Source organism: Leucopleurus acutus (genome assembly GCF_964270905.1).
Source record: "Leucopleurus acutus genome assembly, chromosome: 6".
Taxonomy (NCBI): domain Eukaryota; kingdom Metazoa; phylum Chordata; class Mammalia; order Artiodactyla; family Delphinidae; genus Leucopleurus; species Leucopleurus acutus.
The window spans coordinates 90,307,413-90,334,052 of NC_139149.1; the positions used below are offsets into that span (position 1 = coordinate 90,307,413).

The 26,640-nt window shown below is 34.2% G+C and overlaps 1 protein-coding gene across 5 annotated transcripts in view; it reads left to right on the forward strand.

Moving 5' to 3' along the window:
- CREB1 (cAMP responsive element binding protein 1) overlaps positions 1-26,354 on the forward strand; it is a 56,141-nt gene extending 29,787 nt beyond the window's left edge. For 4 of the 5 annotated variants that reach the window (XM_082840822.1, XM_082840824.1, XM_082840825.1 and 1 more), the window contains 5 exons: positions 1,863-1,963; positions 6,094-6,236; positions 10,202-10,384; positions 12,290-12,440; positions 20,170-26,354. In XM_082840822.1, the coding sequence (XP_082696948.1) occupies positions 1,863-1,963; positions 6,094-6,236; positions 10,202-10,384; positions 12,290-12,440; positions 20,170-20,314 (723 nt within the window). In that variant the 3' untranslated portion in view covers positions 20,315-26,354. Of the gene's footprint in view, positions 1-1,862; positions 1,964-6,093; positions 6,237-10,201; positions 10,385-10,598; positions 11,455-12,289; positions 12,441-20,169 lie in introns of those variants that run through there. The other variant, XM_082840826.1, reaches the window with a different exon arrangement.
- The last annotated feature ends 286 nt before the right edge of the window (positions 26,355-26,640 follow it).

Sequence of the window (26,640 nt, forward strand, 5' to 3'; positions counted from 1 at the left end):
TTAAAATTGTTGTTTTAATGACTTTCAACTTGGGAAAGTGTGCCTAAGTCATTATGTATCCTTAAAAGAAGGTTGTAAGAATGAGGGTTAAACAAAAAAAAGGCAGAAAGAACAATAGAGAAACTAAGGTTCTGAGAAGCATTAATGAGGGTAAACACTTGTCAGGATACTATCCACTTTGAGTTCAGTCTTCTTGTTATTCCTCGAAATTCTGACTCTCTGCTAAGGCTGTTTCACAACTCATCACTCTACATCTATGAGAAAGTCTGTGCAGAGACTATGCTGAGTGGGCTAGTTAACAGCAGCTACAGAAGTAGGAAATTGTTCTGGGTGCTCCTTTGGCAGTAACTATAGCATTATTACTCTATAGAGAGTCACAGACTAAATTCAGCCTTGTCCATCTTTTTATCAGTCATTTCTGGATTCATTCAGTGTTACCTGTTAATTTTTAGGTCTATAAGACTATACCGTTTATACTTTAAAGTGTTTGGAGGGGCACATACATTACTTTATTATAGACATATTTTGTAAAGCATTACTAGATTTAGCAAATTTCATTTTAAAGTGAGTGTCTATCACAAAGCTCTGTGAAAATGAGTACCTGCTGTCCAGAACCCTTAGGCTCAGACCACATACTTGATTTCTCAAGTTCCTCTAAATGTGTTCATTTTTATTGCCATTGCCATAAATTTTGTTCAGGGAGCTAACCTACAGAGACCCTTTTGCCTTGGCTAAATCTAACTCTCACTCTTACAGCATGATGCTCACCTAGTTCAGGAAGGAGCAGGAGGCTCCTGCTGATTAGACTAGAGAAACTTGGCAGTATAAATTTGACAGACAAGCTTGCCTAGATGAGTGAACTTCTAGTCTAAAAATGGTCTAAAGACGTTCCTGGGTTGCTGCTTCTGACAAAACTGGTTTGAGATTGGAACCAACAGGATTTTGATGCTGGTAAGGCTGTCTAGAATTGAGATGTCAAGTGTGACAGTGACTCCACTACTTCGTAGCTTTGTGACTTGGGTGAGTTACTTAAACTCTTTGTGCCTCAGTTCTTCCATCTGTAAAGTGGACATAATAATTGTACTTATCTAGCACGTAAAGTTCCTGTAAGTATTAGTGAGTACTGAGTAATGTAATATATGTATATGCTTTAGCATAGCACCTGGCACATAGTAAGTTCTCAGTAAATGCTAGTTGCTGTTATTATCCCATGTAAAATCTGTATTCAACTTACCTTTATTACTTCTCAATCCAAGGATACTTTCCAGAAATGCACAGTCCTTTACCTTGAAGTTTTGCTTAATAAAAATTGTAGAATGCCAACTTTGAAACGTGTCTATATGTAGCAGAGGGCTTCTTCCAAAATTGTTAGGAACAACCATCTGGAACACGGTTGAAGGATCACCGATCTTACTTGTACAGTTGTAAATACATTCAAAACTATTTACCCAGTAGTTAAAGGAAAATATTTGTATAGTCACTAGACTTAATGGCCAAATATTTAGTCGTTTATTCTTTCTTTCATGTCAGAAACTTTATTTTACTTGGTAGTTTTGTTCTAACAACTGTAAGAAAACAACTGACAAGTAATATTGATACATTCTGGGTTGATTACAAGAAGTCCTGAAAGAGATTAGGCTGGTTTTGACGAAAAAATTTTAGGTCCTCTGACTTCTGTAGGATGAGTAAAGGGGAGAGGAAAGGGATGGTATGGTTGTCTCCCATAAAAACTGATTTTTTTTCTACTGAATCACATATAAGGTTTATATATGTCCTTTTGTATTTCACTTTTTCTTAAAATTCATAAAAGTTTTATGAGAACTAAATTTGATTATCAAGATAAAGTTCTTCTTTATTTTCAGATTTCAACTATTGCAGAAAGTGAAGATTCACAGGAGTCAGTGGATAGTGTAACCGATTCCCAAAAACGAAGAGAAATTCTTTCAAGGAGGCCTTCCTACAGGTATGGAAAATTAATAGTTAAATGAACTTAGAATCAGAAGTATAAAGGTACCCTTATGTAGTTGCAGATGAAGAGATGTCGGAAGGCCAATGAGCTGCTGGATTCAGGACCATACAGAATACTTCTCTTCATCCTGAGTTGCTTCTCTCAAATAAGTAGAACCTTACTGTACAGAATAAGAGCACTTCTTACTCTGAACAGTCCTGGATAAACACTGATTTTTTTTTTTTTCTTCTGTTTTTGTAGACTTTGCTGGCTGCTGCTTTTCTGTTAAAAAGATTGGAATACATTTGATAAGGTTATAGCATTTTCTAGCTATATGTCAATTCTGAGGCTACACTACCTACTACACAACACATTTCTTATGCCATGGTACTTAGCATGATAGCTGCTTGTTAATTTAATAGTTGTTCAGGGTGATGTTTTGCTGATATTCCCTAATTTTAGGGGCACCTTACTGTAGTTTTGTGTTCAGCTACAAAAGTTGTGTAAATCCATGCCTTGCCTCCAAGATGGACCAAAACTGTTTCTAATACTACGTAGAAATTGGCTCCATATTAAATATCTCCAGGAAGAGCAGTTCCACAAATCTTCATAAGCTTACTTCAGAGTTTAATGAACTTCAAACTTATTCTTCCCTGCTTTAGCCTGAATTATTTCTATTTATATATATTTCTGTTTTTCAAAGGGATGTTGAAATTTTTTTTCCCACTTTCTTGGCTGCTAAGCTAGCCCTTTTCTCTATCCTTACAAATAAATTAAGGACCCTAAATAAATACCTGTAAATTGACTTTGAGGTCTTAAGAAATTCTTTGTTACCAAGTATGTGTTACCTTTATTTATACTCATAATTTTTTCAAAATATAGCTAGTTTTATCTTTTAACTTCGAAATGTATCTCATGTTAGTATATAAGATATTTGATCCTGAAGCAGATTCAACCTGGTACTAAGAAACAAGCTACATGGCTTCTCTATATATAAATTCTAGGCAAATCTTAGCTGTAGACCTTATATGAGTTTTATGTTGAAAAAAAATCTTTTATTTGCCTTTAATTGGCTTATAGTGTATATCCCAGCAAAAATCATTATATAGCACTTCAGTTACGAATCAAATAAAAGATGCCTGAGACCACACATGTATAGAGAAAGCGTTAACTTTTATGAAAGATGATAATATCTTCCCTTATAATCAAACCTCCATAGTGGAGTATACCATTATTTTGCTTTTGGTTTATGAACTCTTGAAACCTAGCCTCTATGTCTTGATTATAACAAGATCTTTAACAAAATTCTTAGGATGTTTTTGTGAAGTTGGAGAAATGGGAATTAAATAATACATACTGGTTTTTATTGGAACAGCCCAGCTTTATAGTGATCAGTTTTTACCCAGAGGAAATCCTTGAAGGGTTCTCACTTGCTCTCATCTGGCTTGCTATTTTTACCAGCAATTTAGCTGAAAACATAGAGGCCGTGCTTATCAGATTTGCAAATGACAGAAACTAAAGGGCTAAGTACCCTAATAGGTGGTAGAATAAGAACCTTGAAAGATCATAGCAGCCAAGGGAAATAGATTGAAACAAATAGGATGAAATGTTGGCGATAACTGTAAAATTTCTGAGCTTGAGTTTAAAATAAAATCGATTATTCAAGTATAGGATTCTGGATTAAGAATTCATCTAAAAAATATAATTATGCTCTTTTAATTATCATTGATTAGATGTGGTTGCCAAAAAAGCCAATATGCTGTAAGGCTATGTTGGTTTAAAAAAAAAAAAAACCTAGTGTCTAGATTAAGGGAGGGAATTAATCCCACTGCTCAGACCACATTTGGAATACACTTTAAGAGAAAGTGAACTTTCTTGAGCGGAGAATGTCCAGGATGGTCTGGAGCAACAATTTGAAAAACTGGAGAAAAAGACTGAGAATGATTGCTGGCTTCGTGCAGAAGAGAAGTAGATTTATTTGTAGGTCTAGAAAAGTAGCTTTTAAACTTTTTTTAAACCACAATAAGGAATATATCTTTACAGTTCTCTCTTTCTTCATTATATATAGGTGTGTATGTACACACACACGTATATACCTATATATAGGGATCTGAAGCAAAAATTAATACAAAGCAATACTCATCCTTATCATGTGTGATGCTTAGCTGTTTTTTATTTATTGTTTATGTTGGTTGCAACATGCTTAATTGTTTTCATGGCCCACATAGGGGTTATGACTTGAGTTTGAAAAACATTGCTCTAAAGACCAATACTACTCAAAATATGGTCCACAGCCCAGACTGGTAAATCAGCATCTGGTTAGAAATGCAAATTCTCAGGCCCATAGCCCATATCTAATGAATTAGAATCTCTAGGGAGGGGACCCAGGAATCTGTCTGTGTTTTAACATGCTTTTCAAGAGCTTCTTTTGTATACTGAAGTTTGAAAAACAAGTGTTCTAGAACAGTGATACCCAAATCATGATGTATTGACCAGCTGTCAGTTTCCAAGCTGTTTAAAATAGTTTTGTATCTTGTTTGCAAAGAGAGAAAACCATCCTTACAGTAAAAATAGAAGTTTACTAAATAGGAACAGGCAGATGTGGAAAAGAATGAGTAAGAAATCTTACAAATGAGAAATATAATCTGGGGAATTATTTTTTTAAAAAAACAACTGTAAGAATATTTTCTACAGTACCAATAAAGGTAATTACATACATAAATATATAAAAGCCAGTATTATTATAGTTTTACTTTGTAACTCTTCTTTTCTCCCATGATTTGAAAGGCAAATGCATAAAACAATAATTATAAATCTGTTAATGAACACACAAGGCATGAAGATGTAATTTGTTACAATAACTACATAAGGGGGAAATTTTTGGTAGATGGTTAAGGCTAAGTTTCAAACTGGTTTGTTAGAAATTTAAGATTTCAAAAATTACTTGGGTTAGTATTTTTTTCCCCTCTTCTGTGATTATGTTATTCATTTGAAATGTGGTAAGATTCATTTGTTTTTGTTTGTTTTCCATTTTAGAATTCTTCTGCCATCCTTGTTGATAATTACTTTCTTTCTTTGAATATGTAAAACATTAACATGGTTCCAAAAGTCAGAATTGTACATATACACACACACACACTCAGAAGTGTCCCTCCACCCATCCTTTTTTACTTTTTTCCCACCCACCCCCAGTAGATAACTAATCAAATTGAACTCCATCTAGTTTATCCTTTCTGACTTTTTTTCTTGAGCAGATGAACAGATACACAAGTATTTTCTTATTTTCTTATTTCACCTTCATTCGTATACAAAAGGTACCATGCTATATCCATTATTTGGATGAGCCATAGTTTATTCAACCATTCTCGTATATGTGAGCATGGAGATTGTTTCTAGTCTTTTGCAGTTGCAGTCGATGCTGCCATGATTAATCCTATGCATATTTATTTTGTACTGTTGGAAGTATATTTTAAGGGTAAATTCCTGGAAGTAAGATTGCTGTGTAAACACATTTGGTTTCCCAAATTCCCTCCATAAGGGTTGTGCCAGTTTTATACTTCTAACAGCAATATACAAGAGCATGTATTTTCTCACAGCTTTGCTAACAGACTGTATTGTTATACTTTTTTTTATTTTTACCAATCTGAGAGTTGAGAAGTTAAAAATCAGGTTTTTGGTCTTTTTTTCCCCTTAGTTTTCAGGAGTTATTTGTATGTTAGGGATATTGGACCTTTATCTGTAATATATGTGAACATTTTCTCCTAGTATGTTTGATCATCTTTGACTTTATTTTTGGTGTTCTTTGTCATAAAAAAGCGTTTTTTTCCTGTAGTCAGTTTTATTAATCTCTTCTTTAATTGTACCTGGATTTTGAATCATAGTCTTTCTTTATGTTCATTTTAAAGAGAAATGCATCTGTTTTTTCTAGTCCTCATATGGTTTTGACATGTGCATCCCTGATCCATTTTTAGTTTATTGTTGCAAATTTTATTGTTTATTATTGTAAATTTTTTAACTGTAAAATTTAAAAATTCTCTCTTAAGCACTATCAGCTTTCTGCCAGTTTTCTGATCTTTTCCTCTTCTTTGTATTTAGCCAGTAAATGTTACTTTTGTTTTAATTGATATAGTTCTCTATTTTTCTAGGAAAATTTTGAATGACTTATCTTCTGATGCACCAGGAGTGCCAAGGATTGAAGAAGAGAAGTCTGAAGAGGAGACTTCAGCACCTGCCATCACCACTGTAACGGTGCCAACTCCGATTTACCAAACTAGCAGTGGACAGTATAGTGAGTAATAGATATTTCTGTTTTGGAAAGTGCAATGAAAAACTAATGACTGCATTTTCCTTACAGTAATCTTATAAGTGCCAGCTCTTTTCTAAATCTTGGTTGTCATTATATTTCCTTTACTTATATGCAAAGTTTTGTAACAGAAGTATTTTCTTTCCTTCAGGGTTTAGTTAGGATTGCTTAGGTATGTAAGACCTTTAAATGGCCCTTTGTTTTGTGCAGATGCATGGAGAGTCTTACAAGTTTTTCAAACCACTGCTTGAAACTCTGTATTTCAGTCCTCATATAGCATATGATGTTAATAGAAAACATGAGTTTTTCAGATAATCATTCTTTGATTATGTTTAAGGCCAAAAATGGTCTCATTATTCATCTATTTTAATAATTCATCTTTCTTTCTAAAAGTAGCATTTTTAAATCATATTGACGTTTCACGGTGGGGTGGAGAGGCTTGTTTGCAGTCTACCAGCACATTTAATTATTATTCCTTTTAAGATAAAAGGTAGTGTAGTGAGTTGTAATAATGTGAGCATAAGGACTGCTGAAATTAAGAGGGCACTTTGTTTTTTGTTGCACAGAAAGCAAAGATTTCTTTTGCAGAATTATCAAAGTTTCCATTTCTCTGATGTCTCTGACACTTGGGTCTCTCTTCTTATCTTTCACCTAAATCTGTTATAAAGAACTTTTGAGTTCTGCTTTTGTTTGATCAAAGGCATTTGTGTGAATGGTACCTTTTTCCTCTTTTCCCAATATCTTTCTGCCTCCCAAAGTGCCTCACACATTGATGTCTTCATTTTGATTTGTTCATTAAATCCAGTGCTACCCATTATATAGTTTTCCTCCCTGTCTTCCTTAATTACAAATTAAATGTACACATTGAAACTCTTGCTGCATTGGTTTTCTAATGCCCTGGGGTAGTCTGTGTCAGAAATATGTGTAAAAGTTTGACTCCCAAGTTCATAGTTTTCCATTTACAGCTCAGCCTTGGTTTGTATAACTAATTGCATTCCAACTGAATTAAAAACAAGTAGCAGACTTTTTAGCTCAACCAAAGCTGAAACTTTTAATAGTAAGTAGAAGGCAGGCATTTCTGACTAAGCTTCTTGTCCATTCTGTAAGCTCATTAGAGTTCACTCATTCTTTTCCTTCTTAAGTTCTTTGTTGGCAGAAATAGATACTATCTATCTATATGTATGTGTGTATTTTTTAGCCTTATATCCAAATAATTTGAGTTATTCAAGGTGTGTGTTCTAAGACCTTGATATGTGAACTTTTTTTTCTTCAACTTCACCACGCTTGAGGGATACAGCATACTCCTGTTAGTAACAGATTCACTCACCACAGCAATTCTCACTTGAACTAGAAATAGAAAGCATGCTCTTTAGGAAAGAGGCATATCAAAATCTCAAATAGGGAAGTGAAGTTGAGGGAGGTGAAGCTGAGAAAAATAGATGTTTAATTTGGCAACTGACAGTTGCTAGTTTTAGAGGTTAATACTTTGAGATTTTAAAAGCTTTATACATTATCTTTATCCCTTATTCTCTGTATGTGCACATAGGACCTTGATGGAACTGATTTAACATTATGTTCTTGATTGTCGTTAAGAATCAGTATAACGACCACTTACATATACAATATTTATTTGTTTCTTAACTTACAAAAGAAATATATGGTTGTAAAAATTCAAATGGTAGAGGTTTTTAGTGTTAATAAAAAGTAAAAACCCTTTCCATCCCTCCCCATTAGAGTTTGGTATATATCCTTCCATTCTTTTTCATTCTGTTTATACATACATGTGTCATGTATTTTTATACAAGTGAGACCTACATTATTTATATACCATAGACAAATATATGCATATATAGTTATGTATGTAGTTTCTTTTAATAGCTACATTGTGTTTCACTGTAAAATATAAAATTTATTTAACAATCACACACTGATGAATATTTAGGACATTTCTACTGTTTGAAACAATGCTACCTGAACATTCTTTTATATATGTAGTATCCTGTCCTGTCAGTGGGGATAGCATCTAAAGAGTGGAATTGTTGAAGCCAAGCCAGCCTGCCCAATTACCCTTCGCAGTGGCTACACCAATTTGTACTCCTTCAATAAATTGTTTTTTTTTTTTTAACTAATACTATTATTAGTTTTGTCCATTACTTGGTTCACAGTCCCTGATAATAAAGTCTTGTTTGAGAGATTTTATTCTTAGTTAGAAAAACATATTTTATTTCACTAACTGAAACTGTTTTCATTGTGGCTCCTCAGAATCTCAGCTGGGTTTGTTTAATTATACTCTTTTCCTTCTTCTAGATTTTGTGGTAGAATCATTATACACACCTAAAGATATATCAGTTGCTTGATTTCTATCTTTTTCTTCTTATTTTATTGAAAGCTATCTTAAGTCCTTTTGGAATATGAAGTATATAACTATTAAGAGAAAAACAATGTTTGATAGGCTCAGACTTGAGTTATTCAGAGTACTTTCATATATACATGATCTCATTTGATTTTTATAACAATTGTACTTAGTGGCTAGAACCAGATATTTTTATTTTTACAGAAGAGATAACAGATTCAAATAACAGTTTAGTGATGGAACTTGGACTAGAGCCCAGATCTCCTGATTTCTAGTTTCCTTCTTTCCTCCCACCTTGAGTTCATTGGTATGTAGTCAAGAAGAAAGTTGTGTGCATTGAATACAGTGGAATTTGCTTATTAACTCTATTTGAGAAATTGTGGTTTGATTCTGTTAACCTGATTCTTTCAAGTTATCCTGAAGTATTAATCTCAGAATAGTTTTTACATATTCCTTTTTTTCTCCTTGTCTAAGATAAGTAAAATTTATGGGATTAGCTAATGTGGGTAGATTGTATATGCCAGTATCTTAATTTCCACAAGTATTATTTACTAAACCAAATCACAGCCATTAACGGTTATTATTTCTTGATTGAACAGTAAATAATCCAGTTTTTCATACATAGATGACTCAGGATATTAGTTACCCAGAGCTAGCTGACAGTTGATCCCAAACTAATTTCCTTCTAACAGACAAAAAGTAACATGCTCAAATCAGACATGTTGACTTAGTTAAAATCCATTATGCAATTTTATATGTAATATTGTGATTTTTAGTCCTTCTCTTTTTGGAAAACTTTTAACAGGGAAAGTATCTTATTAACTTTTTACATGTACTGTAGCATAAAGGTTAATTGAGGTTTTTTATAAAGTGAAATGTCTACTAGTATGAGCCAAAGTTGATTCCTTTGTAAAAGATAAATGACAAGTATGATTAATTAGTGAATAATCAACGGATCCTACATGAGAATGCTTGAACTTAGAAATAGCAGTAAAATATTTTTTTCTAAATTATGATCTTGGGCTCTAATTTTAAACTCCACAAGAGGTCTGTGATAATTAAGTTCCATAGGACATTTCCGTTGTTCCATTGAGTGGACTTTTGTTACACTTCATGCATTGCTAACCGAGTTAGAGAACAGAATGCACTACTGAACTGCTTTATTAATTATGAATTAAATAATCATTTATTGGGTGCCTGTTACATGCCCATATCTGTGCTAATAAGTACATGAACGTAGAGAAGGAAAATATTATGTAGTTAATGCCAGAATAAAGGAAGTGTGGGTCACAGAGTGGTACTTCTTGTGAACCAAGTAACTTCAAGTGGAATTTAACATTTTCTCATTTTTTATTTGTTAACTGACATTACTGTAAATTATAATGTTCATAGAGTACATTTGTATTCTTGAAATTGGATATAGGTTTCCTGAGCAGAAAGTTACTTGAGTATACAAAATCCTTCTTGGTGATGTTATTTGCTGTAATAATTTCTCCTAGATTATGCCTTGCAAATTATTGTGCTTTGAATTTAGTGTGTGTATAAGACTTACATGGTATTAATTAAACTTGTAATAATAAAATCCATTGGGTTTTAGTTGCCATTACCCAGGGAGGAGCAATACAGCTGGCTAACAATGGTACCGATGGGGTACAGGGCCTGCAGACATTAACCATGACCAATGCAGCTGCCACTCAGCCGGGTACTACCATCCTACAGTATGCACAGACCACTGATGGACAGCAGATCTTAGTGCCCAGCAACCAAGTTGTTGTTCAAGGTAAGAGAATTCAGAATTCACAGGTGTGGTAAATTCTTTGAAAAGTTAAAATTTTATAGACTCAGAAAAAGTAAGTATGATACTGCAAAGCACTATTAAAATATAGTTTATTTTTCTTCATTATAGATACTGTTTTCCATGAACTCTTCTTCCATTATTCCAATTGGACCAAAATGTCATGGCATAAAAACAACTATTTTCAGTTTTAAAAATATAACATCTATCTTTATTGGATATAGGAGAAATGAGGTAGGTTAGAGGGAAAGAAAATAAAATTAGGAGTTAAAAAAAGATAGATTCTAAATCTAAATATATATAGATTCACTTTGTGACCTTTGTGAGTAAGACCCAGCCTCCCTGGGCCTCATTTTTTTTTCATGTGTCAAATGAAAAGTTGTACTAAATCACTGATAAGAATCTTTGGAGGTTCAAAATTCTGTTCCTCTGCTTTTAAGTCAAAAGAAATTTACATCTTCATTTCTAAGATCATCATTTTCTATTTCAAAGGATAGCATTATATTCTGAAAAATCTTATACCAGTGTGTAAGTCTCCTGGTCTATGAGCAAAAGTAGTTAAATCCATGGTGAATTATAGAAATAGCTTTTTTCTGTTTTGTTTTGTTTTAATTTTTTTGTTTTCTTCCTATTTGTTTCAGAAATCTTTATGGATGGGAGTTGACCATTTTTCTTTGAATTCACTTGAATATTTTAAGAATATGATTTATGCCACATTTAAAATTTGCATATTAAGGAAATAATAATAAATCTGTTTCTAAAATATTTTTATTAAAAATATGTTTTGCCTCTGTTAGGTAATGACAGATGTGCCCCTTCACCATGGATGATTAATTTTGAATAATTCTAAAACACCAACTAGTGAGTCATAATTTATTTAAAGGGCCCTAATGTATTTACAGAATATTTTCTGTTACTAAACAAATAATATTTGAAGAAGATAATATTTTGCTTATTAATGGGAGTAAAACAACTTTTCACTTTACATGCAGGTACTCAAAAATTGTAAAGCAGGATGTCAGTGAATTTGAATTCTGAACGTCAGTTTGAAGATGGTAACATGTTTAGTATATAAATCTTTTCCACTCAAACTACACATTTTAATTGATATTAATAACAAATATGGATGATTTTATAAAGAGCTTCAAATTCTCTCAGATAATGTTAGGTTTCTTATTCCTAGGAGGGCATATTATTAAGCTGTTTTTAGAAGCGATTTGACAAATAGAGACTTTTTCTTTTCACAAATGATGGATCATTTAGTTAGAAAAGTAAAACTTCAGTTTGTTCAGCCGTTATCATTTACATTAAAACAATGCTTACAAGTAATATAATTGGCATCAAATGGTACACTTTTTCATACTTTGTTTTGTTACAATTAGGAATTTATAATAGTTGACCATTATGCTTTATTTTCTCTTCCATTTTGCTATTTTATGAAAAATCATGGTCGTTTTTATGTCGTGGCAAGAGTCTACTTGAAATTTTTTAATATGAATTTACCAATATCAAAGGAAGACATTGAGGACTATACTCTATCTAGGAAGATCATCCAGGCTGTGCCCCACTTACCTTTTAGACTTAAGGTTGGTAAGCATGTTAACAACAGAATAGAACTACATTCCAATGAAAGATAAATATAAGACCCAGCAGACATAAGTTAAGACCTCTTTCATCCAAGTGACTATACTAGTAAATACATTAAATTGGGAATTAATTTCTGAGTAATGTCCCAAAGAGTGCTGATTCTTTCAACATTTTAGTCAGAATCATCTGTTCCTTTTTTTCCTTTTAATCCAAAATATATGTTTAGATTGATGATTGACACGTAGTTTTACCAAGTCACAGTGGTTCAGTGTCTTACACCATGCTCACTGTTTTTCTTTTCAGCTGCCTCTGGAGATGTACAAACATACCAGATTCGCACAGCACCCACTAGCACCATTGCCCCTGGAGTTGTTATGGCGTCCTCCCCAGCACTTCCTACACAACCTGCTGAAGAAGCAGCACGAAAGAGAGAGGTTCGCCTCATGAAGAACAGGTACATACATTGCATTTACTTATATTGTTGTAGGTCAGGCATATTTTCAGATTCTGCCAGATGTGTGTCTTTAACATCTGCTGACAATAGGATCTTTGCATTGAGATATTTTTCTGGTAAAATTGATGGATCTTGCTAAAACTTCTTTATTTAGCTTCTCATAAGCTGCACTTATGAGATGGCTAATGGGATTATGGGTCCATCTTTGATGATAGAATAGTTTTCTTTCATGCAATTTCCCCATGGGAGATTTAACGCACAACTTTGCTATGTTTTCACTATTGCTTCAACCAACTAACTAGGTTATTTAAAATTGTTTCTTTTCATGAGTAGTATTGTTAAGATTAAGAGTTTTATGTATATATATATATATTAAAATTAAGTGTTAAGTTTTATTTATATTAAATGTATTTGTAATAGGTAAATGTATGATGGCCAGTCTAAGTTTTAATGCATATTATCTTTACTCAAAATAATAACAATTTAACACCTAAAGAAAGATTCTTCAAAAATAGATTAATGCCGAGAATATCTTATTATTGACAAAAATCTTAAAATAGAACTAGTCTTCAGCAATGAAAATGCTACATATCAAAAATTTATTAAATGTGGGAAAGTTATTCCCATAAAGTAAATTCATAGCTCTAAATGGCTTTGTCATCAAAAAAACGTAATAAAAATTTTTTTACTTACATTTACCTTAGTATTTTTATTTATTTAGTTTAGGATTTAAATATTTAGCTTAAGATATAGAAATGACCTAAGACAAAATAAAGAAAATGAAAATAAAGATATTAAAAGTTTGAAACAGTGAAAATATTCCACTGCTTTTCACCTCAAGATTCTTCAACTGCTGTGATAAAGTGAAAGAAACATAGAGGTTGAACTTAGAGGATGTGGATTCAAGTCCTAGATCTACCCCTTTTGCTGTGACTTTAGAAGAACATAACCTTCTAAACTCCAGTTTTCTCCTTTGTAAAACAGGATCCCACTACGCACCCAGAGGGTTACTCTGGGGGTCAAATATGTGGGTCAAGTAAGATAATTCCTTTGAAAGCACTTTGTAACTGCAGTGCTCTGTTGAAGTGTCTGTTTTTGTGCAATTTCATGTTTCAGCTTAGATCAACCTCTTTCATTCCTAAAATATTCCTAGCTGTTATAGAATGTTGGTGAATTACACCTAGGCAGAAACGGCACAGTTTTTTCCAGATTATTAGGAAAAGAGTTGGAAACAAGCTGAGTAACTTATTTCATTTGTGCTCCATCAATCTGTGATTTTAAGTAAGCTACAATAATAAACAGAAGCATAAAAGCTGTGTTCATATTTAAATGTATTTTAAAATATAAATTAAACTGTGTTTTAAACTTTTTTAATGTTTGTAAGGAAATGTGTAAGTAACCCTTTTGAAAATTAGAAGCAAGTCTGATTAGAAGTCTCAAGTAAAGGCTAGGTTATAAAGTTTAAGACGAGAACATTTACTGAAGAAACCAGTTCTCAGCAGACACAACAGAGCAGTCAGGTAAAAAATACATCTCTTGATTATGAAAGCAACAAAGGACTTCAGATTATGTCTGTGTAGTTTGGCTCTATGGAACAGAAACCTTTCCCCTTACACAGAAATCACTTAAGAAGCAGCTTAATTGTAGTGGGTGAGGAGGCAGCACTGCAGCTTCTTGTCTGCTCTGGTGTATAGAGGGCTGCCCATTTATGAAAGCACATTAATTTGACAGGCATACCAAATTCTCCTTTTCCTCTTCGTGCGATTTATGATTCTCCCGCCCCGCCCCCTCCCCCCCCCCCCCCCCCCCACACACACACACCAGCCACATGCACGCCAAGCTGGGGACACGGAACACAGAGCTACAATTCCTAACAACCTCTGCTTGCTTGAGATATTCAGGGAAGCCACCTGACTTACTGTGAACTCTTTAATAAAATACTTTGGCTTGGATTTAATTTCACTATAAGGAAACTTCCCATTGACTCTGGTATAGTTCCTTTTCCCTTTATTCCCAGATACCTGCTGCTTCTACTTTTTCAACTTCCATTCACTAGAATCTGGCTTCTGTGCCCACCATACCACTCCAGTGTCTATTAAAAGGTACAGATACCTTCCCATTTGGCAAATCTAGTATTCTCTTTTCATTTTATTTTACCTTTACTGGGAGTATTTGACACTTTTGACTGCTCATTTCTCTAAACTCTTCTTCGGCTTACTCACCTGGTTTTCTGACTACTTTTCAAATTTTCCCTTGAAACTTTCATCCATACCTATGTATTTCAGGCATCGTCTATATGTTGATACCACCTAATATATACTCTGACTTTGACCTTTCCCTTGAGATATTATTTATTTAGGTCCTGGTATGTGCTGGACACGATACCTCATTTCTTTACATATTTTATTAGTTCTGCCCACAATGAGAGAGAAGCTTATGTCCACTTTACAGAGGAGATACGGTTCAGAAAGAAGGTAAATATTTTGCCAAAGGTCACACCTTTTAAAAAATGGGTAGAACTGAGATATGAGCCTTGCTCTGGCACCAAAGCCTGTGCACCTGCTACCTGTCAGATTCAACCATCATCTCCTGCTCTGCCTCTCAGACAAGAACACATGGCAGTGTGCTGGAGGTACGTAGCACCAAGAGGCGAACATGGAATGCTTTCCTTGAATATTTATTTGGCTCAAAAATTTGAGAGAAAAAACATTTTTAAGGTAAACTTAAAGATATAATTCACACCAGCAGCAGTTGCTTTGGACTGTGCTCCCATATTTAGTTTCCTCTGCCATTATGGTTACTTAGGTGGAAAAGTTAGAGAAGCACTCTCCTCCTGAACATATTCACTAGGATAAATGTCCCTATGTGCCTCAAACACAGCCTGTCTTCTAAACTTGATAAGAAAAAGTTGTGATTCCCCAAATTCTATAACATTCAAATTGCCATTTACTCAAAAATGAAGATAGGGCTTCCCTGGTGGCGCAGTGGTTGAGAGTCCGCCTGCCGATGCAGGGGACACGGGTTCGTGCCCCAGTCCGGGAAGATCCCACATGCCGCGGAGCAGCTGGGCCCGTGAGCCATGGCCGCTGAGCCTGCGCGTCCGGAGCTTGTGCTCCACAACGGGAGAGGCCACAACAGTGAGAGGCCCGCATACCGCAAAAACCTGTGTCTTAGAACAACAGGGACTTCCCTGGTGGCGCAGTGGTTAAGAATCCACCTGCTGGGCTTCCCTTGTGGCGCGGTGGTTGAGAGTTTGCCTGCTAATGCAGGGGACACGGGTTCGAGCCCTGGTCTGGAGGATCCCACATGCCACGGAGCAACTGGGCCCGTGAGCCACAGCTACTGAGCCTGCGCGTCTGGAGCCTGTGCTCTGCAACAAGAGGCCGCAATAGTGAGAGGCCCGCGCACCGCGATGAAGAGTGGCTTGCACAGCTGGAGAAAGTCCTCACAGAGAAACCAAGACGCAACGCAGCAAAAATTAATTAATTAACTCCTACCCCCAACATCTTCTTTAAAAAAAAAGAATCCACCTGCCAATGCAAGGGACACGGGTTTGATCCCTGGTCCAGGAAGATCCCACGTGCCGCAGAGCAACTAAGCCCATGTGCCACAGCTACCGGAGCCCGTGCCGTGCAACAAGAGAAGCCACCGCAATGAGAGAAGCCCGCGCACCTCAAGAAAGAGTAGCCCCCGCTCGCCGCAACTAGAGAAAGCCCGCGTGCAGCAACAAAGACCCAACGCAGCCATAAATAAATTTATTTATTTTAAAAAAACCAACACTTATGTTACATTTCGGCAGCTGCAGGTCATGGTATGGCTCTCCTCCACATGCTCCCAGCCAAAGGAGGAGCAACTCTTTGAGTCCTGTCATTATTGTAGCAAAGGGAAAGGGGAAATACTTTTTGAAGCACCTGCTTGATTGTGGTGAACATCTTGTCCACTCGGGTACCATAGGCCAAAGCACAGGCTAGGACAAGCCCAACATCAGTGAAATGGGAATGGTGTGCTCTTCCCACAGGGAGGGAGGAGTAAAAAATTATGGAAGCAATACAACCCAGCACCTCTGTCTTACAATTTTAGAGTGCAGGAAGAATTTAATAGGTTTCCTAAGAGCAGAAGTAATGAAGGAAAAGGTTAAGTAGGCTTGACCATCTAAAAATATGAAAGCCTCTGATTAGCCACGGAAAAGGTAAGTAGCAAAGCAAACAATAAACCAGAAACATTTTAACAAAGTCAGGAGACTGATAAGGATATAAATAAGTAGATTCAAAGAAAATGAATTAGAAATGGGGTAAAAAAACCTGAAAATTCAAACCAGTTAAAGTGTATGCTATATAAATTAAGGTACATCCTTTCAACTGTATAAAACCAACTGTTAATAATGCAGATGTGTTTTTATTGAGATGGGAAGATGTTCATAGTGGAAAAGAGCAGGTTACCAAAGAATATGTATTATCCCATTTTTATTTATTTTTATTACAGAAGTAAAACATGCTCATTATAAGCACATTAGAAAACATAAGCTAAAATATTTACTCAACACTAATTGTGCCACCCAAAATGTTAACATTCTGGAGTATAATTTTTTTCCCCTAATATATATGTGCAAAGATAAATAATACGTTTTTAGTATACAGTTTTTATTTTTTTATTTTGAAATAATTTTAGCTTATGGGAACAGTTATAAAAATAGAACAGAGTTCCAGATACTCTCTATCCACCTTTCTATAAGTTTAGCATATTACATAACCAGGCTGTGTTTGTCAAAACTTAAGAAATTAACATTCTGTCATATACTATGTATAGTAATTAACATAGTATTTTTTATAGTGGTATAGTAATATTAACTGCACTGTCCATTTTATTTGAATTTCCTCAGTTATTCCACTTCTATTCCTTTTCTCTTCCAGAATCCAGTCCAGGGTACCACATTGCATTTAGTCATCGTGGCTCCTCATCTCCTCCAATCTGTGACAGTTCTTTCCTTGTCTTTCATGGGCTTGCCACTTTTGAAGAGTAGTAGTTAAGTTTCTTTCAGAATATCCCTCACTTTGGGCCTGTGTGATGTTTTTATTATGATTAGATGAAGGTAATGGATTTGGGGGAAGAATACCACAGAGATGTAGTCTGCCCTTCTTGTCACTTCATATCAGGGAGCACATACCAGCATGACTCATTACTGGCAATGTTAACTTTGATCACTTAGTTAAAGTGCTGTCCAGGTGTTCCCGCTGCAGTTATCATTTTTCTCTTTTTACACACTATTCCTTAGAAGAAAGTCACAGATTTAGAAAGGGAGGAGAATTAAACTCCACCTCCTGGAAAGGAGAGTATCAAAGAACTTGTGGTCATAGGTGAAAACCAACATGGTAATTGGTGTTACTTTCGCAGAGTTGCTTGGAGACTATGCAAATATTTTATTTCTCTCTTTCAAGTTTTCCCCACTAATTTTAGTATTCACAGGGGAATCTTTCCTGCAGTAATTATTACTGTGATATTCTAATGAGGATTTTCTATTTCCCCATCCCTTCTACATTTACTAACTGGAATTCTTCTATAAGGAAAATTTGTCCCTTCCCCACATATTTATTTATATCAGTACGGTCTTATAGATACTTACCTTATATTCTTTGGGCTATAATTCAATATTATTATGATAAGATTATTCCAGTTTTGGCCATCGGGAGCTCTTACAAGTTGGTTCCTGTGTCCTTTAGATGGCATCTTATTTTTCTTCAAGCACGTCTTCACTTTCTGGCCCTACAAGATCATCTGGGTTCAACTTCTCATCTTGTGTTTTCCCTGCTTTAGCCTTGAAATCAGCCATTTATTCAGTGAGTCCTAGTTTCTTTCATTGGAAAATGGTATTTAGAAATCAGTTAGGCAGTAGTTGTGCTCTTTGCTACTGAGGTTTCACAGGCCCTCTCAAAGGACAGAGCTAGGAAATATACACGTGTGTGTGTGTGTGTGTGTACGTGTACACTGGCCCATGTATGCACACAACTATATTTCTGTACGTGTACATTACTATAATAAATATGTTTGTACTGATCCCTCTGACTCTATTCTGTAGCCACAGGGCTTATTTTAGCCTTCCCTTCCCCCCTTTGCTTATTTGAACTTCGTTCTCTGACAGAAACTTGGCTTCCCACGAAAGATGGTTTATTTATGTATTTGTTAAACTCTAGTATATAAAATAGTTCCATAATTGCCAACTTGTACCCCTGTGAGAAACAACTTTATAATATAGCATTTATGTACAGTTCTTTCTGTTTTTAGCCTTAAAGTACCAGTGAAAGCACTGTTTTCAAAGTTACTTAGCTCTGCTTCTTTTTTCTCCACTCTCTTATGTCATATACATAAACATTTATAGTAAAGTTAGATTTCTGAGCATCTACATTCAATTCTGGGATTCCCCGATATCCTGTTTTTTATTTTAAATTTTCATTACTTTACTTTTTGTGCTGTATATTTCTGTGGGGTTTAACAGACATAAAATGTTATGTGTCTACCACCACAGTGCCATACAGACATTTACACCACTCTAAAAAGAATCCCTTGTGATACCTCTTGGTAGTCAGCCTCTACCCCCTCCCCCAGCCCCTGGAAACCACTGAACTGTTTTCCATCTTCTTGTTTTGTATTTTCCAGAATCTCATATAAAAACAGTATGTAACCTTTTGGATCTGGCTTCTTTCACTTAGCACAGTGCATTTAAGATTCATTGATAGTGTTGCATGAATCAGGAATTAGTTTTATCCCTGGTATTGTATGGATGTGGTTTATTTATCCATTCACCTTGAAGTTCATCTTAGTTTCCAGTTTTGGAGGATTATGAATAAATTTACTATAAATACTTACATACAGGTTTTTATATGAACTTTCAATTCACTTGAGTAAATATCTAGGAGTGGCCTGGATGGATGGAATGGTAAGTGTATATTTAACTTTATAAGAAACTGCCAAACTGTTTTCCGGAGTGGCTGTACCATTTTGCATTTCTACCAGCAATGTATGAAAGTTCCAGTTGCTCTGTATCAAATGTTATAGTTTTATGTTTTACATTTAGGTCTGTGATCCCTTTTGAATTAACTTTTTTATAAGGTGTGAAATGTGTAAAAGGTTCACTTTTCTGTATGAACACCTGTTTGTTCCAGCACCATTTGTTAAAAAGACTATCCTTTCTCTGTGGAATTGCCCTGGTACTTTTGTCAAAATCTAATTGACTGTATTTGTATAGGTTTGTTTCTGGGGTGTCTAGCATGCTTCATTGTTCTGTGTATCTGTCCTTTCGCCCATACAATCCACTAGGAGAATCTTTTCATTCTATCTAAAAATATTTAGATCGAAATTTTTGAGAAACTTTAAGAGGCACTCTCCAAGCTAAAGAGTTCTTTTTATTTTTTATTTAAAGCTCATTTCAATTTTGTATTCTACTCCAAAATATAGTAATTCTTAATTTAGTATGAAAATGCTTGCCACCTTTATGCCCCATCAATTAAAACTGGTGCTTTGAATTTTTTTTTTAATCAACTTTCTATCGTATGTTAAAATTTTACATTAGACAATTTCCAAGTCATTCTGTTTATTTTTCTCAAATGCCTAATCTATAATATATTAAAACATTTGTTGCTTTGAGCTAAATCTTTTATTTTTAATGTAGTCTATCAATGCAAAATAAATGATACAGAAATGTTGCATAAGTTTTCCTGTCCTTTTTTGCTTGTAGGGAAGCAGCACGAGAGTGTCGTAGAAAGAAGAAAGAATATGTGAAATGTCTAGAAAACAGAGTGGCAGTGCTTGAAAACCAAAACAAGACACTGATTGAGGAGCTAAAAGCACTTAAGGACCTTTACTGCCACAAATCAGATTAATTTGGGATTTAAATTTTCACCTATTATGGTGGAAAAAGGACTGGCTTGGCCACAACCAGAAAGACGAAATAAACATTTATTTTCTAAACATTTCTTTTTTTCTATGCGCAAAACTGCCTGAAAGCAACTACAGAATTTTCATTCATTTGTGCTTTTGCATTAAACTGTGAATGCTCCAACACCTGCCTCCACTTCTCCCCTCAAGAAATTTTCAGCACCACGAATCATGAAGAGACTTCTGCTTTTTATCCCCCGCCCTCTTCAAGAAGTAATAATTTGTTTACTTGTAAATTGATGGGGGAAATGAGGAAAAGAAAATCTTTTTTTAAATGATTTCAAGGTTTGTGCTGAGCTCCTTGATTGCCTTAGGGACAGAATTACCCCAGCCTCTTGAGCTGAAGTAATGTGTGGGCCGCATGCATAAAGTAAGTAGGTGCAATGAAGACGTGTTGATTGCCAAATTGACGTGTTTTCACATTTTCATTGTGAATTATGTAAGATTGTTAAGAGACATACCCTCTAAAAAAAGAATTTTAGGATGGTGTTGAAGAAATTAAGAATGAATTTGGAGTGCTTTCTATGTACATTCTCTTCAATACTGAAAACTTGTCCTTGGTTCTTAAAAATATTCTGTATTAACTACAGCTCTTCCATAGGGCAGTTTGTTGCTTCTTAATTCAATTCTGTATGTGTTCAACATTTTGAATACATTAAAAGAAGTAACCAACTGAATGAAAAAGCATGGTATTTGATTTTAAATTAAATCAAAGTAAGTAAAAGTACAAAGCTTGTTTTAGTTTAGTACTAAATTCTTAGTAAAAAGATGCTCATTAGTAAACCAATCCCTTGAGTTATATAACAAGGTTTTTAAATAAATGTTTTTGTCATCGCCTTCAAAAATATTTATATTGTCACTCATTTACTTTAAAAGGTTTTTCTAATTAAACTGTTCCCCTTTGCACTTATATTATACCACCAACAGGAAAGCCTTCAAGATGTTAAAGCAAAGTGCTGTATTTGTTTATAAAATGTTATGTGTTGTAGAAAAATACTGATTTTAAATCTTTTCCGTATTAACATACTTTAACAGAGTAGTGAATTTTTTAATGAAAGAAGTTATAAGGATATAGTTCTTTTAAAGTACAGTATTAGATATGCACAAGGAAAATAATTTTCTTCAGACATATTTGAATGACTGCTGTACTACAATATTTGGATTGTCATTCTTGCAAAACATATCTTTGTTGTTTTTTTCTATTGATAAAAAGGATAGCTATGCTTTAGCTTTCCAATATGCTATATATACCCTTTGTTATTCTGTAAAGGAGCTACCTGTTTTAATTCCTTACCTATAAACAGTCTGTATTTGTATGTATCACACATTGTTTCCAGTACTACTTTTAATTACCAATACTCATTTTATTCACTAAGCTTGATAAATTTAAAAGTTACCCTTTAAAAAAAAATAAGACTGAGGTGGATTTGAAAAATTGGAGATTGACATAATGTTAGATTATAATTTCTCATTTGAGAAGGTATTCCTTTTTTAAAAGAGAGTCTAGAATTTAATGTTTTATATTTAGTCATGGGTTGTTTTTAAAAGTTAAGTTTGTTAATGTGTTAACAAAATATGCAGATATGGGTGTTAATTATTGAGTCCATTTTGAAAAGTAAGATTTTTAATTAATATTTGTAAATGGTATATTTTTATTTGTAACAAACCGTTGTCTTTTTTCAAGGATGAACAGAGTTTATGAAGGAGCACCATTCTAAGAATTGAGTGATGTAGTCTTATATCTGGACAGTTCGCCAGATTCTCAAGAAGGCTTTCAAACGACTGTAAATTTTGTTGTTTATCCTGCTGAGCTAATGGGGAAAGTTATAGTGTAAAAATTATTTGTATACCTGCATAGATGTGTCATTTTCCAAAACTGGTTTAATAGAAACCAAGCAAAATCACAGATCTGTTCACAAACTAGAAGTCTTTCTTTGAGGCAGAATGTCAGACCTGAACATTTTAAAAGTCATAAGCTTTATAAATGAAAATTGCCTAGTATTTAGCAAGTTAAATGTTTTCAAAAGTTGAGGCTTTCTATTTAATTAGAAAGTTGGTGGTCCTCTTAGTCCCTGATAAATCAAGGCAAGTCACATCCATATTAGCTGGCTGCATTTATAAGTTATAAAAGACTGATTGCACTGGTTTGAAGTCAGTTACTTAATGGTGAGGTAAGAAATGTATTCTGTTGCTAAATCTGTTTAGACCATTGGAGAGATTTGAAGATTTCAGTTTATACAGATAGAAATTAAGCATATTTTGAGCAAACTTTTTTTAAGAGAATTGGGAAAAAGGTGTTTGTTTTTAAGCATGCAACTTTGAGAATCTTTGTTAAGAAAACAGCATAATTTTTAAAAATCTTATAGCCAATAACATGTGGCCACATTATGTTTTTTCTCTTCATTGGCCAAAAGGGAATAAAAATGTCATCATAGGAATCTGTACGTATGCTACTGATTTGCCTAGAAAATAGCAAGTTTGGTATTGCTCACTTTGCAAATATAGGGCCATGTGGCACTTTTATCTATAGGACAGATTAACTCTAATAAAAATGAAGTGGGAGGGGTTTATTTTTTATATATTGCTCTTATGAGTTTTCAAGCTTTGATAGTGTTTAACTGAAAAGTGGTTTAGAAAGGGCTAGATCCAATGTGTTCACATTATTAAAAATTGATATCAGATGTAATTTTTAAGTTCATTTTTCAAACTCAAGTACCATATTGGCAACCATAATATTGTCATAGGTGCTCTGTTGATTTAGATATTCCTGGCGGGGGGGGAATGGCATTTGTATAATATATGTGTACATATATATATATATACATACAGTATATAATCTGAAGCTCTGAGAGCTCTTAAGTCAGGAATGCTGAGTATTATAGTATACTGAGGTCAGATGAAATTTTACATTTTTGTGTATTTTATTGCATCACTTTTGGTAGTTTCTTGGACTGAATTACCCCAGCACTCATGATTGATGTTTTTTAATCTCCTGGTTTTTTTTAATTGTCAGTTTTCTTTGGCTTGATACTTTTAAATATGTTACTAGTCACTTGAACCACCACCACCCCCACCCCCCCACAAAAAAGTATTTGGTTTTTGTGCTTTGTCTCTGGCAGCTATAACAGTGGTAAGAACATTTTGAAGATAGCTTCTAAAAGGTACCACTGATTTTTCAAAAATCATCCTGGGGGAGAATTTTTGGTGTTTTCATTTGAGCAGGGATTTTTGTCAGAAAATGTATCTTGATGGCAAGTCAGCAGCAGTGCTAGTATCTGAAAGCACAATGCCAGTCAGGCAGGCTGTCCGATCAGAAGTCATCTGGCTGAAGTTTATCTCTGTCTCTCAGGCCTAATCCCTGATCCTTTTGACCATTTGGGGTGACATGTGGAATCATACAAAGGCTTAGGAAGAAACAAGTTTGTTTAAACCAGGATGCTTTTACTTACTTTAAGTGACTTCAATCTAGATTTCATTTTTAATGTTTTTAGTTCTGTGATCAGCTGTAGTCAGCTATCAGCATATATTGTTCTCTTTATTTTGAAGATCAGAAGCCTGCTTAATTTTGCAGGATTAAAATAAGGCTAATATCTTAAAGTTAAGATTTTGAATTAAAGTGGGTTTTAGAGACAACTGTTAACACACCTTTTCAGTTTTTCCAAGAGGCTTTATTTGTTGCCATTGTAACCCTGAAAGCTGTTGGTATATTGTTTCCCATTGACTTAATACAAAAGTTGTATATTTATTTGGATTATTTTTACATTATATTCTTTGTAAATGTTTGGTGTAACTTGCACTTTTAAAAATGACCCTGTTTGGGTATTAGCAAACTTGAGAAATTCCCTCATCAATTAATTGTCATCTGACTTTTTGTCTTTCTCCTCTCTTCAAATCATGTGGCTTTTTGTATGGCAGCTTTTTTCATTGATTAAAATATTTTAACACCTAAAGGCTAGCCTTATAAATGCTGTAAAAGAAAAATATCAGGAAATTAGATTAGACTAGCCCAGTTAATTAAAAGATGGGTTCAAACCCTATCTTATTGTCTTTCATCATGGATAAAGATAGAAGGAAAAGCAACTCAAGTGAATAAATATTTATTTCCAATTTTAAGACTGTCCACACCCCAACATTAAATACTGTTTATAGAATCCCAAGATATCCTTGAATTTGCCTAGAACAGTAAAAGACTTCTCAAGGCAATTAATCATTATTATCATGGAGAACACATGTATTAATTTGATTAAATTTTTTCACTTTAAATTGTCTTTGTTAACATCACATTTGACTGATTTCAGATGAGGAGGGGAAAAGTGAGGTATGCTTAAGTAAGCCTGTAGGTGAAGAATTGTATAAATTTGTTCACTCAGTTGTACAAAGCACAACTAGAACTTTTTGTTGGATGGCTTACATACATTTTGAATACTTTTAATGTTGATATGTTGACTTTTTTAAGTTGACTGCACAGTCACTGTATGTACTAGGAACTGGTTTCCTTGACTTTCTAAAATCAACGGCTAAGAGAGGCACTAATCCCTGAGCGGTCGAACATATCATGAAGCTGAGTCAGTATGGAAGAATTTCAAATAAATCAAACAGGGTGCTGAAGTTCCATCTGTCTCATCTGCTTATGATAAGTTCTTATTGATTAGTGAATGTAACTTAAGCCTTTGTATGTGTCCTCAGGGGGCAAACTTTAAGAGGGACCAGATAACGTTTGAATGGAGGGATTATATTTCAGGTGTTTTAGCTTGAAATTTATTTTTTAAAAAAATTAAAATAGGAAAAAAAATAGAACAAAGCCTGTGAAGCAATTTGATATTATAAACAGGCTGAGTTGTTTAGCACAGAGAGAAAATATTGACCTGTCTGCATTCTGGTACTGTGCATACAGGTCCTAGCTGGGTAAAACACGATACATTTTGAGTTATTCTCACCAGCAAGTAAAAGGAAAATGAACAGTCTTCAGGAAATGTCTTTTTGAAAGGGTCATACAGTAGGAAATTCAAATTTTACCTACTTTATAGAGGCATTATTTAATACTTGCCTACAGAAGTATGGCATTTCTAAGCTTGTGTCTGAGGAGCATCTCAGAGATGTGAGAGTAAATCTAAAGTAGTTAAAAAATTGGTAGGGAAGGAAGACAATCCCTGCAGGTAATGATCTTACGTTAGTTGGCTGAGTGAAATGATCTATCGTTGTGTTTGGGAGGTTTTATTCTCTTATTTTTTTAAAATTGAATTGGTATATGCTTTATAGACATTGTATTTTTATCCAGGTGCCACTCCAATTTGTGTATGTAATAAAATTATTTATATTAAAAGTGGGAAATAATTCGTCAACATTTTTCTGTGAGTATAGGTTAGGATGGCAAAGAAGAGTGCTAGTTTGCCGTTTTCCATGTAAAATCCCTGACTGATTTGTCACGTCAGTTGTCATCCCCCCCAAGAAGAGGAATTATTTCTAACCTAGCTGTATCACTTGAAACTTTAGAAGCAAAATAATCAGGGAAGTTTCTAGAGAGAAAGATGTTTGTTTGGGTTTTTGGTTTTGGTTTTGTTTTTATTTTTTTGGTTTTTGCTTGAGGATTGGGGTAAAGAATACCTCCCCCCAGAACTATCAGCACAAAACAGGGTATTGATTTTTAACTCTGATGTTGCTATTGGAGTTGAATACTAAATAAGTAACTATAGTGAGGGAAATACATTTCTAATAAAATTCCCTACAATCTAGAAACATCCCTGTTTTAATTTTTTTTTACCTAAATCTTTTTGTGCTTTATCTGTGTAAAAAGAAAAATGTACTGAGCTATAATGGATTTTATTAACACTATGTACATATTAGCTGCTTTGTGTTCAGAATGGTAGCAATTGCTTTGTATATTAAAGTGATCCTTGTGAATTTGTGAAATATTGTCATAAAGTGCTTTTTCTTACTGTAATCTTTGTGGTATCAACTGTCATAATACCCTTTTTACACAAACATTTATGTGCAGTCACATAAACATGCTTTTAAAAACTCCGGAAGTCTCTTTTTTGGGATGGGATCTCTACATTGTGGTTTTCGCTAGTTGTGTCAAGCTGTATTTTGTGGACTTGGTTTATTACTTTTGTTAAAGGGCAAAAGTTATGCTAGAATATATCACGAGCTTGTGGTGCACATCAACAGAAAACTAACTCAAGCAACAAGAACATATCTTTAGTTACTTAATTTCACTGTATTCCTAGTTTTTAGCACAAGATTTCTTTTTTCAATAAGATTAAACAGTGCC